At 36.3% G+C, this 20,241-nt stretch overlaps 1 protein-coding gene across 10 annotated transcripts in view; it reads left to right on the top strand.

Annotated features, from left to right (window-relative positions):
• The window catches only part of Ankrd28 (ankyrin repeat domain 28), a 173,059-nt gene extending 157,086 nt beyond the window's left edge, over positions 1-15,973 (top strand). For all 10 annotated transcript variants that reach the window (XM_046452736.2, XM_058582194.1, XM_058582198.1 and 7 more), the window contains 7 exons: positions 1,068-1,155; positions 1,247-1,330; positions 2,210-2,355; positions 3,225-3,307; positions 3,861-3,943; positions 5,212-5,303; positions 14,072-15,973. In XM_046452736.2, the coding sequence (XP_046308692.1) occupies positions 1,068-1,155; positions 1,247-1,330; positions 2,210-2,355; positions 3,225-3,307; positions 3,861-3,943; positions 5,212-5,303; positions 14,072-14,358 (863 nt within the window). In that variant the 3' untranslated portion in view covers positions 14,359-15,973. The remainder of the gene's footprint in view (positions 1-1,067; positions 1,156-1,246; positions 1,331-2,209; positions 2,356-3,224; positions 3,308-3,860; positions 3,944-5,211; positions 5,304-14,071) is intronic.
• Positions 15,974-20,241: the final 4,268 nt, after the last annotated feature.

Below are 20,241 nucleotides of genomic sequence, written 5' to 3'. Positions count from 1 at the left end.
GTAGAAATCTAAATTTGTTCCTAAAACAGATCCCAAATGAATAACAGGATAAAAGAAGCAGGTTTTTTTGTTTTGTTTTGTCTTGTTTTGGGGTACTAGGGATTGAACCCAGGCTCGCTCTACCATTAATAACTCTACTCCTTTTTATTATTATTATTATTATTATTTTATTTTAAAATAGGGTCTCATTATGTTGCTCAGACTGGCCTGGAACTTGTCATCCTCTTGCTTCAGCCTCCCAAGTAGCTGGGATTAAAGACATGCACCTATACACCCAGCAAGAAGTAAAATTTCCTTTCACAAATATTACAGGTTGAGCATCTCTCATTTAAAAAGTTTGAAATTCAAAATGCTTACATTACAGTTCAGGTTTCAGAGCATTTTGAATTTTTGAGTTTCTGATTAGGGATATTCAATCAGTAAAATATAAAAGTATTCCAAAATCTTAAGAACTCTGAAATGTAAAGCAGTTTTTCAGATAAAAGATACTAAACCTGTACTACAGGTGGGTGGGTAGGTTATTTGTTTTACTAATCCTTGGCTTTGTAAAAGGGACCAGAATAGATCATACAGACTACTTAATAATATCACAAAGTGTTGTTTTTTAAGTCATAGTTGGACACAATATTTCATTTATTTATTTTTATGTGGTCCTGAGGATCAAACCAGCACCTCGAACATGCTAGGCAAGTACTCTACCACTGAACCACAACCCCAGCCCAGATCAAATCATGTTTGATACACAGTGATACTGTGAAGTCTTTGAACTTTAAAGAATAAGATTTGTATACTAAAAAAGGACATATATAGTTTATCAAGTAAAAAGAAAGTTGCAGGGAAAAAAATCTCAGTTTACATAAAAAAGAAAGTATGCATACACTTGTAGTCATATATGCCTAGAGATTTTCTGGAACTCTTAAGGGACCAGTGGTTACAGTCTAGAGTAGAACTGGGAGATGGGATGGAGACGGGGATTTGTACTTTTTCCTTTTAGACATTTCTTTGTATTTGATATTTTTGCCAGTACTTTTTAGATTTTAATAACTGGTTCTTGTTTATCTACTTAGGCCATGAGACATGTGTAGAACTTCTTTTAGAACAGGAAGTTTTCCAGAAAATGGAAGGAAATGCTTTCAGTCCTTTGCATTGTGCTGTGTAAGTGAAGCCTAAATAAATCAAATTTATTTTGAGTGTTTTAGAAAATTTACCATTGCTGTGAGAGTGATCACCTTGTTACCTTACACAGGATAAATGACAACGAAGGTGCTGCTGAGATGTTAATTGATACATTAGGTGCCAGCATTGTGAACACCACAGATTCAAAAGGAAGGTAGGAATTCAACTATGTAGTTTTTCACTTAGGAAAACTCTAAAGGAAAAAAATTTTAACAACTAACCAAGTGTGGAACAATAAATAAAATTAATTAATTAATTAATTTTAAAAGCCATAATTAATTGAAAATTGAATTTCATATTTGCAAGTATAACTTATTATAAAATCCTTTTTTTCCCCACTATTACCAGGGTTCTTATAATCATTTTTGGATTTTAGTCAATCTTTTTTAATTTTTTTAAAATATAAAGATTTTCATCCTCTTTTAAGAAGTATGTTTTTACAAAGTTAACAGTTTCTGAACAGGAATAAAAGCTGAAAGAAGAGTCCAGCAGTTGAATATGTAGTAGTTTTGGGGTCAGGATCTATTTCTTTTTGAAGTTTTCTTTACTAATGTAATTTTATTTTAGTGGTTTTATTTATTTTTTTTTATTGTTGGTTGTTCAAAACATTACATAGTTCTTGATATATCATATTTCACACTTTGATTCAAGTGGGTTATGAACTCCCATTTTTACCCCGTATACAAATTGCAGAATCACATCAGTTACATATCCACTGATTTACATATTGCCATACTAGTGTCTGTTGTATTCTGCTGCCTTTCCTATCCTCTACTATCCCCCATCCCCTCCCCTCCCTGTGGTTTTATAATTGATGCTTATTTTAGACTAGTTCTAGTTTACTTAAGCCTCTTACATTACTGAAAGTGCAGATTTCTGTGGCAGAAATTAGTAAGCTCCATTGATCCTGTTTGTATCCAGGAAATGCCTAATATAAACCCTTAAAATTGCTTGTTATAAGTAAGGAATAAGGAATAATTTTTTCCAATGTGTATAACATTTAGTCATGCGTTTCAATTTCTCTGTGTTACAGAACTCCTCTGCATGCAGCTGCCTTCACAGACCATGTAGAGTGTTTACAGCTATTGCTCAGCCATAATGCTCAAGTCAATTCTGTGGACTCTTCTGGAAAAACACCTCTCATGATGGCTGCAGAAAATGGACAAACAAATACAGTTGGTAAAGAAACTGTTTAAGAATTCTGTTTTTCTAAAATATATAAGTTGCTTATATGTAACTTAGGTCCCAACCCTGTTTTCCACTAATTATCTCACTATTCCTGAGATACGAAAGTCTTTACCCGCTTCAGTCCACATTTTCACTTAGGGGCACAATGTTTTACTTTGCCCTTATTGATATAAAGAGTTAGTTTAGCAAGGCAACATAACAAAGCAGTTAAGAACAGTGAATGTCAGTGACCCGGCAGGGTAAGGCAGGATGATTGCATGTTCAAGGCCAATCTCAGCTACTTAGCGAGGCCCTAAGCAACTTATTGAGACCCTGTCTCAAAATAAGCACCCTGGGTTCAATCTCTGGTACTTAAAAAGAAAAGAAAAAAGAACAACTCTGACTCTGCTAGGCACAGTGGTACATGCCTATAATCCCAGCAACTTGGGAGGCTGAGGCAGGAGGATCACAGGTTCTGGACCATCTTGAACAACTTACCGAGGCCCTATTTCAAAATTAAAAGAGAGCTTGTGCCTTAGTTTTTTCATTTGTAAAATGAGAAAAATAATGATACCCACTTAGGATTGTTGGGGGGGGGGTAACATAAATCACTATAAATCCACAGCACTTAAAATAGTATTTTAGTAAGCACTCAAAAATGTTAATTGCTGTTGGTAGTGTCTGATTTACACAAGAATATAATTGTTACATACAATTATATCACATTATCTTATGTATGTTATGAATTACGATATTTTTCTTGCACTTAAGATTTTGTGAGGGATATTTTTTTGCTCTGTCTTCATCTCTCTACAGTGAGTTATTGATAATCTAAGAAACATATTCATAAACATAAGAACTGATGCACTTTTTCCTCCCAGAAATGCTGGTTAGCAGTGCTAGTGCAGATCTGACATTACAAGATAACAGTAAAAACACCGCCCTCCATTTGGCTTGCGGCAAGGTATGTACAGATTTTAAGGATATATTTTCATTGTTATAAATCAACAGTGGCATTAGAAGTTTTTCGACTTCACTTAAGTGAACCTCTGTAATGATGACCAATATCATATTTCTTGAAAAGAAATATTGGCTTTGCCAGGAATTGTGGCACACTACCATTATCCTGGCAACTTAGGAGGCTGAAGCAGGAGGATTGCAAGTTTCAAGCCAATCCAGACAACTTAGTGAGACACTATCTAAAAATAATTAAAAAGTGCTAGGGGTGTAGCTCACTGGCGAGCACCCTGGACTTAATCCCCAGTATGGGGGAGAGGGAAAGAGGCGGGTGTGTATTAAATTTTGGAAGACAAACCTAACACAGTTTCTTAATTCTTCTTGTCCTCTCCCCTTACTTCCACTCCTAACAAATGTTTGGGCAAATATTTAAGCGATTGGCCAGGAAAATTCATATGTATAGTATTATACATAGTATGACCTACGTTTAGGAATTGTTGGATGTTTAAATTATTTTTAATGGTACTCAAGTTTTTAAGAGTTGCTTGCCACAATTTTAGGGTCATGAAACTAGTGCCTTGTTAATACTGGAAAAGATAACAGATAGAAACCTCATCAACGCAACCAATGCAGCCTTGCAAACGTGAGTACTTTCAGTATCTAGTGTAAATATTGTTATTTTTATAATTATTAAAATGACAAATGAATTTTTAAGTATGTAGCCAATGTGTCTTACAAGTCATAGAAGCAGTTAAAAAGTGAAGAACAGTTTTTACAACTTACAAAACTTATTCCTGAAATCATCACAATTGAAAACCTTATTACATGCCAGGTGTGGTGACATATGTTTGTAATCCCAGTGGCTCAGGAGGCTTTTCTCAAAAAATATAAAAAATGGCTGGGGATATGGCTTGGTGCCCCTTGGTTCAATCCCCAGTACGAAAAAATAAAAATAAAAAATAAAGCCTAATACTAGAAAAGCTATTGAACTGAAACTGTATTAGAACATTGACAATAATGTATATTTTCACAACCTATTTAACCTGCATAATTTTCTGAAGCAAAGTAGTACTATTTTGTGTATTTTATTGAATTCCCCTGTAAAAATCTTATTTGACGCTAGGAATAAATGATAATCTAAAGAGGTTTTGGAAGTAGTCAGTCAAGTTGAGCCGGGTCGGGTGGCGCATGCCTATAATCCCAGCAGCTCAGGAGGCTGAGGCAGGAGGATCACAAGTTCAAAGTGGCCTCAGGAATTTAGTGAAGTGCTAAGCAACTTAGCAGGAACCTGTTTCTAAATAAAGTATAAATAGGGCTGGGGATGTGGCTCAGTGGTTAAGCACCCCTAGGTTCAATCTCTGGTACCAAAAAAGAAAGTTTATTTTCCTTCAATCATAAATATATCACTATAAAAGCATGTTCAAAAATCAAGTTCTTAATAATACAAACAAACCCACTTTTTGTTAAAGAAAAAAAAATCTTTAAGAGTACTGGTTCACATTCAGAGGTCAGTCAGATCCCTTGAGGGTCCAAAAATTAGTCACAGGGTCTGTGAGCTGTTTTCAAAGTCTGTGCTACTGCAGTTTCCGTTATGTATGTTTGTCAACCTCATGTTTTAGAACAACTTTAGAATGCCTTTTCATTGATTAAATCTTTTAAACATTGTGTTTTAGAGTGTAACAAAAGGGTTTAATGAAGATGGAAACCTGTGGCTAAGCTTATACTCATTGGGGGGGTATGACACTACATTTTACAGAAGATCTGCAGTCCTCACCCCCATTTCATTATGGTTAGAACTAGATATCTCAAGTTTATATCTCTGGGTCTTTACCACTTGGCAATAATGCTCTTTACAACCAGGCATGTGTCTTTGCACTGCTCATACATGTACATGTACGATTTTTCCCCCAGACCTCTGCATGTTGCTGCCCGAAATGGGCTAACAATGGTGGTTCAAGAACTTCTGGGGAAAGGAGCAAGTGTCCTTGCAGTAGATGAAAATGGTAAGTAGGCTCTGTATTTCTGTATTCTCTTCCTTTAACCTATATATTGCTAAAACTTTACATCTTTTTTGCAGTACTAGGGATTGAACCCAGGGCCCTATACATTCTAGACATGTGTTTTACCACTGAGCTTCAGTCCTAGCCCTTTTTATTTTGAGACATGGTCTTACTGAGTTGCCCAGGCCAACCTCAAACTTGCCGTCCTCCTGTCTCAGCCTCCTGAGTAGTTTGGTAGCTGGGATCACAGGTGTGCACCACTATGCCCAACTAAGCTTTTATCTTTTGATGGTACATATTTGAAGTAAAATAAACCTTGGATTTTTTTTTTTTTTAAAGAGAGAGGAATTATTTTTAATATTTATTTTTCAGATTTTTTTGGTGGACACAACATCTTTATTTTATTTTTATGTGGTGCTGAGGATCGAACCCAGCGCCCTGCGCATGCCAGGCAAGTGTGTTACTGCTTGAGCCACATCCCCAGCCCTATTATTTTTTTAATAGGGCAAAGAAGAAAGCTGAAATTAATATTGAGTTGTACTTCATGGCAAAGGAATAAGGGCAAGAGAAACAGGAAAAGTTTAAGAGATGAACCTCTGAATTTACATATTATCTGATAAATATATTATCTGTTAGTATTTACCATTTATACTTACCAACATTGTTCATCTTAGTAGCCATAGTTTTTGTTCTTTCCATAAATACTTATCAGGGCCCTACTTAAGGGTCTTATTATGCAAAGCCAGTCTTTCAACTCATACAAGTAGAGCGTGTACCTTTTCCTACCAGAGAATATCACCTTCAATAGTTCTTCCCTTTTGTGTTCTGCAAGAATTCTTTATTCTCTTCCTAGATATAATTGGTTCTATATTTATTTTTCAGGTATAGGTGGACACAATATCTTGATTTTTTTTTTTTTTTTAGTGCTGAGGATCAAACCCAGTGCCTCATGCATGCTAGGCAAGTGCTGTACCACTGAGCCACAACCCAGCCCCTCGTTCTATTGTCTTTTGAAAAAAATCTTTTAATATCCTGTTGCTGCCAGCTGCTGCTTTTTCTGTTTTCCATTGCAGCAGAACTACTCAAGAATTGGCTTTCTATCGTCAGGCCTTTGCCTCTACCACACTGCGAAACTGTTTTCATCAAAATCACTAATTGACCCCATGATGTTAAGTCAATTCCTAGGTCTCAGTACATTTAACAGATCAGCTTTTGGAAAAAAATTGATTATCTCTTTATTTACCTTTGGTAAACTTTCTTTCTTTTGGGGGCTTGATACTCCCTTGGTTTTCCTCCTACTTTACTGTTTACTCTTTCTAATTTCTTTTACAAAATTTCTCCCTCTTCCTAACTCCCCCTCTACCCCTGATGGGGGCTTGAAGCCAGAGCCCAGAAGCCTTTTACCACTGAATCTCCAGTCCTTTTTTATTTTGAGACAAAATCTCCATAAATTTTTAAGGCCTCAGCCTTCCAAGTCACTGGGATTACAGGCATGCACCACAGCACCCAGCCTCCCTAACTTCTTAATATTGGAGGATTTTAGGAGCCAGTCTAAAAACTACCTAATGCTAAGAATTCCAAAACTTATGTTACCAGCCTAGACTTTTTATGTTCTCTATTTTCCTATACCCAGCTGCCTAATGGACAGTAGCACATATAGGTTCAAGAAATATTTCAAATCTAGTAAGTCTAGGTCTCAACTGTCAAATGTTCACACACACAAACACACACATCACAAAGCCTGTTTTCCCCACAGACATGCTAATCTAGGTTGAAGAAAATTCCTCTCCTGGGCGGGGGTTCTTGCTTAGTGGTGGAGCGCTTGTCTACACATATGAGGCACTGTGTTCAATCCTCAGCACGATAGATAGATAGATAGATAGATAGATAGATAGATAGATAGATAGATAGATAGATAGGGTCATGAAAACAATGGTAGTCATCCTGGCGGGGGGGATTCCTCTCCTTAATATTGCTCTCAAAAATTTAAGAGTTGTCCTTGATTGCTGTAATACCCAGTGTACACTTTATCAGCATGTACTAGTGAGTCCATCTCTAAAATGTATCTACAATTTGCCTACTTTTTTCTCTATTTATACCGCATTGGTGGGTTGTTGCTGAGGTGTGTGTGTGTGTATGTGTGTGTTTTGCAGTACTGGGAATTGAACCATGGTCTCACATATTCTGGACACATACTCTACCACTGAGCTACATCCTCAGCCCTGTTGGATCCTTTTTTAAAAACACGAGGTCCAGGTGTGGTAGCATATACCTGTAATCCCAGTAACTCAGGAGACTAAAGCAGTGAAGCAGGACGATCACAAGTTCAAGGCCAACCTTGACACCTTAGCAAGACACTGTCTCAAAATAGAAAATAAAAAGGACTAGAGATGTAGCTCAGTGGTAAAATGCCCCTGGAATCAATCCCTAGTACTAGGGGAAAAAAAAAAATTATACAGTAAAATATATATATAAGAACATGTTTTTCTTCTGGATGTCAGTTTACTCATAGTTCTTTTGTTGTTGTTTTTAGATACACATGACAGTGTATTTTGACATGTAGTACATATGTGGAGTATTATCTATTCCAATTAGGATCCAATTCTTGTAGTTGTACATCATGTGGAGTTACACTGGTCATGTGTTCATATGTGAGTAAAGGAAAGCTATGTCCGACTCATTCTACTGTCTTTCCTATTCCCATCCCCCTTCCCTTTATTCCCCTTTGTCTAATCCAATGAACTTATATTCTTCCCCTCCCTACCCATCAGAGAGAATGTTCAGTCTTTGGTTTTTTGGTACTGGCTTATTTCACTTAGCATGATATTCTCCAGTTCCATCCATTTACCAGCAAATACCATAATTTCATTTTTCTTTATGGCTGATTAATATTCCATTGTGTATATATACCACATTTTCTTTATTCAGTCATCTGTTGAAGGACACATAGGTTGTTTCTATAGCTTGGCTATTGTGAGTTGAGCTGCCGTAAACATGAATGTGAGTATGTCACTGTAGTATGCTGATTTTTAAGTTCTTCGGTTTAGACCAAGGAGTAGGAAAACTGGATCAAATGGAGGTTCCATTCCAAGTTTTCCGAGGAATCTCCATACTGCTTTCCATAGCGGTTGCACCAATTTGCAGTCCAACTGGCAATATATGAGAGTACCTTTCTTCCCACATCCTTGTCAACACTTATTGTTACTTTTATTCTTGATGATTGCCATTCTGACTGGAACGAGGTGAAATCTTAGAGTAGTTTTGATTTGCAATCCTCTAATTGCTAGAGATGTTGAACATTTTTTCATACATTTTTTGACCATTTGTATTTCTTCTGTGAAATGTCTGTTTAACCCCATTGCCCATTTATTGGGTTATTTGGGTTTTTTGGTGTTGAGTTTTTTGAGTTCCTTGTATATCTTAGAGATTAATGCTCTATCAGAGGTGCAGGGGGTAAAGATTTTCTCCCATTCTATAGGCCCTCTGTTGGCATTCTTGATTGTTTCCTTTGCAGTAAAGAAGCTTTTTTATTTAATACCATCCCATTTATTGATTCTGGATTTTACTTCTCATGCTTTAGGGTCTATCTTATTGAAGAAGTTAGTTTCCAAGTCAACATGAAGGAGCATTGGGCGCAGGGTCTCTGGTCTAATGCCTAGGTCCTTGATCCACTTTGAGTTTTGTGCAGGGTAAGATATAGGAGGTTCAGTTTCAATCTACTACATAGGGATTTCCAGTTTTCCCAGTAGCATTTGTTGAAGAAGCTATCTTTTCTCCAATATATGTTTATGGTGCCTTTGTCTAATATGAGATAATGAATTCAGCAAAGTAGTAGGATATAAGATTAACACCCATAAACCAATTGCATTCCTGTATACAATGATGAATCAACTGAAAGAGAAATCAGGAAAACTATCCCATTTACAATAGCCTTAAAAAAATAATAATAATAAAATACTTGGGAATCAGTCTAGCAAAAGAGGGGAAAGACCTCTACAATGAAGATACAGAACACTAAAGAAAGAAATTAAAGAAGACCTTAGAAAATGGAAAGATCTCCCATGTGCTTGGATTAGGCAGAATTAATATTTCAAAATGGCCATACTACCAAAAGCAATGTACAGATTTCATTTCTATTAAAATTTCAATGGCATTCTTCATGGATATAGAAAAAACAATTATGAAATTCATTTGGAAAAATAAGAGGCCCAGAATAGCCAAAACAATACTTAGCGAGAAAAGTGATGTAGGAGGCGTCACTATACCCAGACCTTAAATTATACTACAGAGCTATAGTAACAAAAACAGCATTGTATTGGCATAAAAACAGACATGAAGACCATTGGAACAGAAGACACAAAGACATACCCATATAATTACTTATAGTTTTTATAGTGACCTACATGGTCCTTTACTACATTACTTTCTTATTCTTCCTTCTCTCTCATCATTCCATTACATCGATTCCATTGCAGGGTTCTGTGTGCATTATAATCTTTATTCTGGCTCTTTCCTTTGTCTGGAACACTCTGTCCTCTAGGCATTCTTTGACTTAATTTTTCACTTGTTTCAAATCTTACCTCAAATTTCATCTTCTTAATTAAACCTCTTGTAACTACCTGTTTTTACTACAACTTGCTGCATGCTCCTATCACAACATTCTTGGTCCTTGTTAACCTTCTCTATTCTATCCTCTTAATTTCCTTAGAGCTTACTTTCTCACGTATTGTGTATGATTTATTTTATTGAGTAGAATGAATATAAGCTGCACAAGATCAAGGAATCTTTGTCATTTGTATTCACTAATGTATACTAAGTGCTTAGAAGAATGTCTGGACATAGTGGGAGCTCAGTGAATATTTTGTTGCATGAATGATTATGCCAAGCACTGCTAAGTTCTAAGGATGCAGTGTGGAATGAGACATATTCTACTCCTATAATGACAGAAGTATAAACAGGTTGTTACAGTGCACTTGAAGTTCTCTAATTGGAGTTAACCTAAAGTTCAGTGAGAATACATCAGAGGTTCTTCAAACCCTTTCTTATAAAATCAGAGAAAAGGCTTCCCAAAAAAAGTAATTTCTAAGCCAGAATGTAAAGGATAAGTGTAAAGTGGGGAGGGCAGTTTTTCAGCTGAGAGAGTAAGAGATATAATGCGATGTGAGTATAAATATTGGGTCAAATAATAAGGGATCTGTCTGTTCATTAGAAAAATAGTAGTTAGTCTGAAGGGGAGCAAGACTAGAATGGGGAAATTAGTTAAAAGTTCAGATGTAGATGGTAGTCAGAATTAAGGTAGAGGCATCTGGGATGAAAAGATGTAAATGGTTTATAATGATATTATGATAGGTCAGGTGTGATAGCACAGGCCTGTAATCCCAGGAGCTCAAGAGGCTGAGACAGGAGGATCACAAGTTCAAAGCCAGACTTCAGCAAAAGCTAAGCAACTCAGTGAGACCCTATTTTTAAATAAAATACAAAATAGGGCTGGGGATGTGGCTCAGTGGTTGAGTGCCCCTTAGATCAATTCCCAGTACACCCACCACCACCAAAAAAAAAAAAAAAAGATCTTAAGAAAGGCTCAATGCTCAATGGGTCTTGGTCAAGGAGAGAAGAGGTTTGGGGGATGAAAAATTCACAGGCCATCCGACTTGTGGTGCTTGTGTGGATAGACATATCATTAATTGAGTAAAGAATATAGGATGACAGTTCAGTTGGGGAAAATGAAGAAAAATTCAGTGGAAACCCTAAGAAGGAAATTAGATATTTGGATCTGGAGTCCAGAAGCAAGATCTAGGTTGGACATAGAGTTTGAGGCAATAGCATATGTACTTCCTGAAATCCATAGAGGCAGGGATGTCATCTACAAACACAAATTCAAACACACCTAGCTTTAAAAGAATCTTGCATTATCGGAATTAAGTTTTTGGAGATACAACTACTATATAGATTAAAATGAGAAGCCTAAGCCATGGCACATGCTCATGCCTATAATCCCAGCACCTATGGAGGCTGAGGCAAGAGGATCTCAAGTTCAAAGCAAGCCTCAGCAAAAAAAAAAAAGCAAGGTGCTAAGCAACTCTGTGAGAACCTGTCTCTAAATAAAATACAAAATAGGGCTGGAGAAGTAGTTCAGTGATCAAGTGCCCCCAAGTTCAATCCCTGGTACCACCCCCCAAAATAATATAAAATGAGGAGCCTAATGCTAACATATATAAGACATTTGGCCACATAAGGAGACACTGAGTCAATCACTGATGCCTGCTGATATGAAGATCTGCTGACTGTTTTTAAGATTTTGTATATCTGATTTTATCTTTTTATGAAATTAAAAGAATAATAAAACATGAAGGTAAGTGGTGGTGATGGGGATATCCTATAACACACTTCATAGTATTTTATAGTAATTGTGGTCCTGAGATGACAAGTTATGGTAAATACTAGTCTCATTTTATAATTATTTCTAGTGATGTGGTTATAAATTGCTCAAGTAACCACTGGAGTTGATGATTAATTGGGCTCTGAAGTCTAAATAGAGATGAGATGAAGGGGCTAGTACATCCTGTGCCTGTTATTCACTCTCAGAAGGAGATAGTGACATTTTGGTGGTTTTTCTGGAGGAGAAAGAACATGTTACATTTGCACAGAATGTCCTCAAAGAGTGTGCTGCTTTTATATTTCTGTTTAGCAGACTACATCAAGAGAGGAGTGTGTTTTTAGTCAAATTCTGTTTAGAAAACACTCATGAGTCCGCTTGCCAGCAAGAGCATCAGCAACCAGCATCTTCAGCTCTTCAGAAGAGCCCTTGAAAGAAGTGCGGGCAAAGAAACACTATCCTTCTCCTAGTCATTTGAGCAAATATGGTTTAATTAATTAAAAACATGTACATCCTTCAACTATCCCTGCCAGTCTTGGCAGGGTAATTAGTTGTTCCTTTGACAAAAATGGGAATTTTTTTAAAAAATGTTTTTTATACGATACCTCTTTATTTTGTTTATTTATATGTGGTGCTGAGGATCGAACCTAGTGCCTCACTGGGTTGCTAGGTTAGCAACCCCAGCCTGACAAAAATGGGGATTTCATAAAGGGAAAAATATTATTGTGTTTTCTTTATCATGGCTAACATAGCATGAATGAAATAATATGTATTATCCAGTTTATATTAGATTTTTTAAAGCTCAAAACTAATAATAGTAGACCAAAATCGGACATTATTACCTTATGTGCATATATGATTACATGATCTGTAACTTTACATCATGTACAACCAGACAAATGAAAAATTATACTTCATTTATGTATGATGTGTCGAATGCATTTTGCTGTCATGTATAACTAATTAGAACACATTAAAAAGAAAAAGGTCAAAACTAGTATTTATGACCAGAAGTAACAAGAAAATGGTTAACATAGAAGGCTAGGATTGTGGTCACTATGGTGGGAGAAAAAAGGGGTAATGTTAGGGAGTAGGTATATGGGACTTCTCATCTGCTCATAATGTTCTCTTTCTTGACCTGTATTACAGTTATACAAAAGTTTATTTTGTGATAAATCAATCTGCTATTTAAAAAACAAACGTGGCTTTTGAAATAAATATGCACATATGCGTATGAATACTAAAATGTAAAAGCAGTAATAGGGAATATTTAGATGTGCAACAAATCATAATAGATTAAAATTTTTAAATATTTGCAGCTTAAATGCCTATTGACTTCACATAAGTTAAAACAGTAAATGTGAACTAAAACTTCCACGTGGAATAATTGAAACTGGCCATCACATAGTATAGTCTTTTTTTGTGGTGGGGAGGGTACCAGAGATTGAACTCAGGGGCACTCAACCACTGAGCCACATCCCTAGCCCTGTTTTGTTTTTTATTAGAGACAGGGTCTCAGTGAGTTGCTTAGCACCTCACTAAATTGCTGAGGCTGGCTTTGAACTCACAATCCTCCTGCTTCTACCTCCCAAGCTGCTGGGATTACAGGCATCCGCCACCATATCTGGCCTTCACACAGTATATTATTAACATCTTCTCTCTTATTCCATCCTCAAGGCTGGGTTTTATACCAACAAAGGTACTAGATCTTTCCTCCTGCCTTTGCTGTATTAATACTTATAGGGCCTGTGTCTAATGTCAGTTGTCTTCTGCTTTAAAAAAAATAATAAAGTTATAAAAAATTCATTTGTCTTGGACTAGAGATTTTTAAAGTTTACCTACTGTTTTCTTCAATGGATGAAAACTCCCAAGAGAAAAGTTAAATTGACAACCAAGTGTCATTCTTTTAATATATATTTTTCTAGTACCTGCCTAGTGCCTTGTTCATGGATCTATACACATTTAGATTTCTCAGCACATAAAGATTTACTTATATAATTCTGAATTAATAGTATGCCTTTGTTCACCATCTAATGAAAGATTTATTGATCTTGGGGGTTGTTTGTTTTGTTGTTGTTTATTTGTGTTATTTGTTTTCCTTATTCTAACCCAATATTTCTGTGAATTTAGTTAGATATGGATATATTGTGAGATCTTTAGGAAATATGTATCTCTGGCTCAGCTTCTTCTGTTAGTCTGTAAGGTCTCCTCCCACCCTAAATTTTTACGGTGCTTTTCTTTCTATTTATTGGAAAGTTGCAAATCATTCTGGTGACAATTTATTATAAACCAAATAATTTAAAAATGTCCCAAGTTGGATACCATTAGACATGTTCATATATTTAATGAAGTACATCTCACAATGTTAATTTTTTAATTTTATCTTTAATTCTAGGCTATACTCCAGCTTTGGCCTGTGCTCCCAATAAGGATGTGGCTGATTGCCTGGCTCTCATTTTGGCCACCATGATGCCTGTCTCATCTAGTAGCCCTTTATCATCCCTGACGTTCAATGCTATTAACCGTTATACCAACACCTCAAAAACAGTGAGCTTTGAAGCCTTGCCTATCATGAGGAATGAACCTAGCTCCTACTGCAGTTTCAACAATATTGGTGGGGAACAGGAGTACTTATACACCGACGTCGATGAGCTCAATGACTCTGATTCTGAGACCTACTGAGAGGCTAAGCAAAAGATCTAAGGAAGGAGTTCTGACACTAAAGCTGCAAACTGTGCTTTTTCAGGAAAAAAGCACTTTGTTATTCATATTCAACCTAAGAGGAAAGAGCGCACAGTGAGCAAATGTAAGAAATGCGATGACATTAGGAAGAAGAATTTTAAAGGCAAGTTTTGCAAAAGGAACTTCTAGATTATTGAAATAGACTTGACCAGAGGAAAACACATTGATGTCAGATTGCTTTGTGGAATTTTTAATTTGGCTTTGCAGTGCCAGAAATAATTTGGGACACTGTGCACCCTAACCTGCTTACACAAGCAACACTATTGTAAAAGAAGAGATAAGGACACTAGATTTAAAATTATCAATAAAAGTACAACTAAATTTAAAGGCAATAAAAGTTTGGTACAGTAGGCATTATGTGCACAGCAAATTGCCAAAGGACCAAATAACTTAAAGATTTTTTAATAGAATGCCATTTTGTGGAAACTGGAGTAGGTGAAATGAGACGTTACCTAAACCAAACTTCAATATTTCTGAAAATGAAGTCAAAATTTGGTTTTAAATGTGGATTTTTTTTTTAAAGAAAACATCTTGAAAGCCTTCCAATACTGTATTAAACCATGAAAGAAAGCAGATGTATTTTTGCATTTTTTCTTTTGCATAAAAATTTTAAAATTCCAATTTTTATAATATTAGAATCGAAAACCAGCTGACTGGGTGCAGTACGGGTGAAAATACTTGTGAAATAGACATGAGATGGATTGGGGTTGGGGCTGTTGGACAGATTTCAGTGGTTTGGGTTCAAAATGGAACTATTTTTGTTTAAAAAGGTAAGGAATTTCCTAGAATAAAAACTTCATGGAATCAAAAGGTAGATTATTTCACCCTATTGCAATTAAGTGGTCCTGGGGAATGAAAGTCAACTTCACTACTTTGAATGACACTGATTCGTCACTTACATTACTTTTGTACCTCCATAATGGGTTAGAGGATTTTTGTTATCATTTATTTGATCTTTGAGTTTTGAAAAAGTACAGAATCAAAAGGAAATATTCCCTTGTTATTCATAAATTAAACATCATCAAGTCTCTTGGAAGGCATTTCTGTATTAGGCAAGGTTCAGATTTGGAGTAGCATGTTGGTAACTTGTTACTCTTTGGAGGGAGAAGCACTTGCCTGCCAAATTGAAGGCTACCTTTCAAGTAACAAAAAAAGAGAAAAGGCTGACATTTGGACTAATACTTTATGTGGTTCTGATTTTACTGTAACTGTCACTTTCCCAGTAAAAATGATTTCATCTATGTAGGAGGTCTTAGAGGTCTGGGTAAAGTTCATAAATTGCAGCAAAATGATACCCAATTTTATTTTATCCTTTTGTATTGTGAAACTGGAAACTTTATGACATTGTAAATTATCAGCTGGTTTTCTGAATATAAAGTGTGAAAACACAGAACAGTATTTTGATCTATTTGATAATTTTGTGGGTTTTTTGAAAAATTAATGAGCATGTACATAGAAATAGTGACTGCTTGAATACTGTATTTACTTGCACTCTTTCAGTACATCAAGATTCCTGTATATTTTAGAGTATAATAAAACACAGATGTGAGTTGTATTTAATGAATAATGTATTTGTATCTGTGAATATTATCTAAAAAAATCTATAAAGTTTCTAGGGCATTGATTACTAGATTTTAAGCCTTTTTTCTAAAATATTTACAAAGATTATAATCATCCATTTTTCTTTATAATAAAGAAGTCATAATTAACCTTCCTAATTATTAGTGGTAGGAAGGTAAATATGCATTTTAAAGACAGTAGACTACATTTTCTATTGTACCTTTTGAAAAATAAGAAAACTCAAGAGGATTCTAAAAGTATACATATGTGTGCTTTCTCTTTCCTTTTAGGAATTCTCTTCTGAATTCCCTGAGGGAGTTTTCTAGAATCTCAGAATTGAAAGAGACCTGAGGTTCATCCAGTCTAACCTCTTAACAAATGCAGGAGTCCCTTCTACAAGGGTGATCTTTCCACCTTGAATACTTCCAGTGACTCTACCTCACCAAGCAGTCCATTCAGTTGTTGAGCAGCTCTAACTGTTAGAAAGGTCTTCCTTAGATGGAGTTGACGCCTCCCTCCTGGTAACTTCTGTCCTTGGGCTCAGGTCTGTCCTCTGAGAGAATGTTGGAAGGATGAGTCTCCCTCCCTCTGCCATGTCTTCTCTTTCACAGGTTGACTCCTTTGCTGAAGTGATTTCCGAAGGACTCATCAGACACACTCTTAGATTTACCACATCTAATGAAATCCAAGGTGTAGCTATAAAGTAACGAGTCTTTTTCATTTATATTCACACATACTAGAACTAGATCCTGCATCACACTATGTAAATGATGCCTTTACTGAAAACATTTGAGTGATTCTCGGATTGCCTGCCCACTAGGACAACTTTTCTGTTGCTTTTTAATCACACATGTGACAGTCTGTCCCCCAACTTGTGCAACCATTTTCTCTGATACACTCTTGATGAGGGGGATTGCAGTGTACTGTTCGAGATAATATTTGAACTGCATCAGTATTTGGAATAAGGACATGAGCTACTTGAATGAGCAGACATAGAACCACAGTAAGTTTCTTTATAGTTACACCTCATGTGTCAAAAGCATTCAGGCCCTGTTCTGTTGTGTTTCTTATCTCACACAGAATGGAAAAGCCTGTTTGCTTTTTTTAACCTCTGCATGAAAGGTGACATCTGAAATCTCTGATGTGTATTATAATACCAGCTTCTACTCAGAAACAACTTGGGGAAATGATGGTAAAAGCAAAGACCTCCTTTAAAAGGACATTCAACTCAAAACAGTGCCATTTAGTTCAGAAGACCTCAAAATGTAGCTGTAAATTTGGGGTTTAATTTGGCTTATATTGGATCTTTTAAATAAAATTTTTAATGCAATTTAAAAAAGTGTCTTTTTTCTTTACATATGAGCAACTTTTCCCTTGTCTTACTGTGTAATTAGTGCTCATTTAGGACAATTTTGTTTTTGTTGTTTGTACCAGGGATTGAACCCAGAAGTACTTAACCACTGCCCTTTTTATTTTAAGACAGGACCTCACTAAATTGCTTAATCTGGCTTTGAACTTGTAATCTTCCTGCCTCCCAAGTTGCTAGGATTATAGGCATGCATTACCATGTCTGGCTGTGACAAGTTATATCTTTCTTTAAGATTTAATGACTTCTCATTAAAGCTGTGTAAGACGTTAGATGAACCTAACTGAAATTTTCAAATATATTAATTAAAAAGAAATTTGTTGCTTACCTGCTGTGTACTTGAGGGGTGAGAATGGACAGAAAGTCTAAAAATTGTGATGGTGTCCTTTAGAAGCTTACAATTTTATCAAGGAAAGAGAAAAGTAATAAAAGTATGATTGAGGTAGAGATGAATTGCTAAGGAAGATTAGAAAATAAAAAGATAAAAAATATCACTTTGAAAGGGAAGAACATAATAGGCATCATGGAAGAGGCCACAAAGGCTGGACATCAAACAAGATTTTAGCAGGTCAAGAAGGTCAAACAATATCCTAGGTGAAGAAACCAAAACCAGAAATTTTTAAAATGATTGGTGGAGTGTCAGTTTGTGATGGAGTACATACCAGTACCTAGCATTCCTTAGCATAGAAAAAATCATGAAACTTACAAAAGAGCTGGTTTAAAATATGTATAGAGATTAGATAATAGAAGTAAGAACCCATAGATATAAACAGGTGATTGGAGGGGCAGGTGAAAAGAACTCTAATTACTTAAAATCATCTCTGTGCAAGTAATAATATGAAAATGCCTATACAGCATTTATGATGTACCAGGCAAGGTTGTAAATGTTTGAAATACATTATCTCTTAATCCACACAAGTGTCTTATGAGGTAGGTACTATTAATAACACTATTTAACAGATGAAGAAAGAGAAATAATTAACTTGTACCTAAGATCACCTGGCTGGTAATTTGTGAAACTGGACAAATCCAAGTAGTTGTTTCCATAGTCTGTTTTTAAGCTGCTGACGACTTCTCACAGGCTTTTTGGTTGAAATTGGTCATTTTGAAGTTGGGACACATAATCGACTACTAAATTATATAAGTTCCTTCTGTTTTATTCTCTGAGGTTACTGTCTTTAGAAGAAACACAAATCTGACCACAACAGATGTTCATTGAATACCTGCTGTGTACCAGGAATTGTTCGAGGCTCTAGGCATACAGTAGTAGAGCAGGAGTCTTAGCTCATCCTCAAAGAACCTACTTATGTTTCAGTTGCTGTCTAACCACCTGCATCTCAATTGCCTAAAATAATCATTCTCACTCATGCCTTTGCAGGTTGGCTGACATAGGCTTATCTGAGTGACTCTGCTTCAAGGTGGGGCTTTGCCACCCGTTAGAAGGTGGACTTCAGTCTGCTCCATCTGTGCACATCCTTGGACCTGGGCTGAAGTACAAAAGTTATACAGAAGCTCTCACGATCATGGTAGGAATCAGGAAGGCAAGCTTGACCACACACCAACATGGTTTGTACCTCTGTGTGCATCACCTCTGCTGATGACTTTGCTGGCCGGAGCAAGTCATGTGGCCAAGCCAGTCTCCATGGGGTGGGGCAGTATTCTTTACCATTTGGGGGAAGATAGTTTGGGTTCAGTTTCCACAATTTACATAGCCCTGAACTGAGCCAACCAGTTTGTTGCTGTTTTCAGTTTTTTAATGGGCATGCTCAGTAGTCTTTCTTTGTGCCTGTTCCTACCCTTTTTGTGCTATTCTTCTAGTGTGGGTGGTCCAGATATAAAGCATGATAGCAAAAATGTATTTTGAGTTGGAAAGATCATTCTTGGCAGTGCAGGACTGACTGATCAGTTAGTTGTTGAATCTGCTCTTTTCCTAAGGTAGAGGACCGACCTCTTGTCCACTTCGGTCTCCAGAAGAAAGTAACATCAGTCCCCTCTCTGGTGTCTTAACTGTGGCCATCCCTCCAAAGCAGATCCTGCTCTAAAGGAAGATGGTAAGGTTTGGCCAGTGACTACTTGTTAAGACCAAACAAAACAAAAAATGCTGATAATATAAAATTGTATGTTCTGTCTAGATCATTTCTTCCATCCCTCTGCTTCATTCTTCTTTTGTGCTATTTATCATTTCCTTGTGGTTATCCCCTCTTGATTTTGTCTGCTATCTTAATGAGAACTGAAATACAGAAAAAGTTAATTTGAGAAAGTAGTAATTCTTTCTCTCTTTACCCTTTTTCCCCTTACTGAGATTTAAACCCAAGTATGCTCTACCACTGAGCTACATCCCCAGTTCTTTTTATTTTTTTATTAGTGAGTCTCACTACCTCACTGAGGGTCCTGCTAAGTTCCCCAGGCTGGCCTTGGACTTACTTTCTTCTTGCCTCAGCCTCCCAAGTTGCTATAATTATAGGCATGCACCACCATACCTGGCTCTCTTTGCCCTTCTCTAAACTTTCTTTAAATTAAATTTTCATTTTTGAAGCCTGTTTATTCCTTCAATAAACATTTCTTAACCACATGCTCTGTGGCAGGCACTGTTTAAATATACTGGAGATACCCTGGGGACCTAATGGGATGAACCAGATAAAGTCCCTACCCTTGGGACACTTACATTTCAGTCAGGAATACAGACAAGATGATTCCAGGTGATTGTTAGGCAGAGAAAGATGACAGTAACTGAGAACTGTTTGGGTTCTAGTGTTTGGGAGAGGTCCTTGAGGATAAAACGATGGCTTGTGTTTATGCATTATAGGATTACACAAACACATTTCTGATGGAAGATGAAATGATTTTTTGCTAAGTAGAGTGTTTGAAGTAACAGACTAATAAAAGCAGGAAAGGAC

The sequence above is a fragment of the Marmota monax genome, unplaced genomic scaffold (genome assembly GCF_021218885.2).
Source record: "Marmota monax isolate L192 unplaced genomic scaffold, Marmota_monax_Labrador192_F-V1.1 WCK01_AAM20220418_F8-fsc00042, whole genome shotgun sequence".
Lineage (NCBI taxonomy): Eukaryota > Metazoa > Chordata > Mammalia > Rodentia > Sciuridae > Marmota > Marmota monax.
Note: the sequence above shows the minus strand (reverse complement) of the source record. Positions and strands in the feature narration are given on the sequence as shown.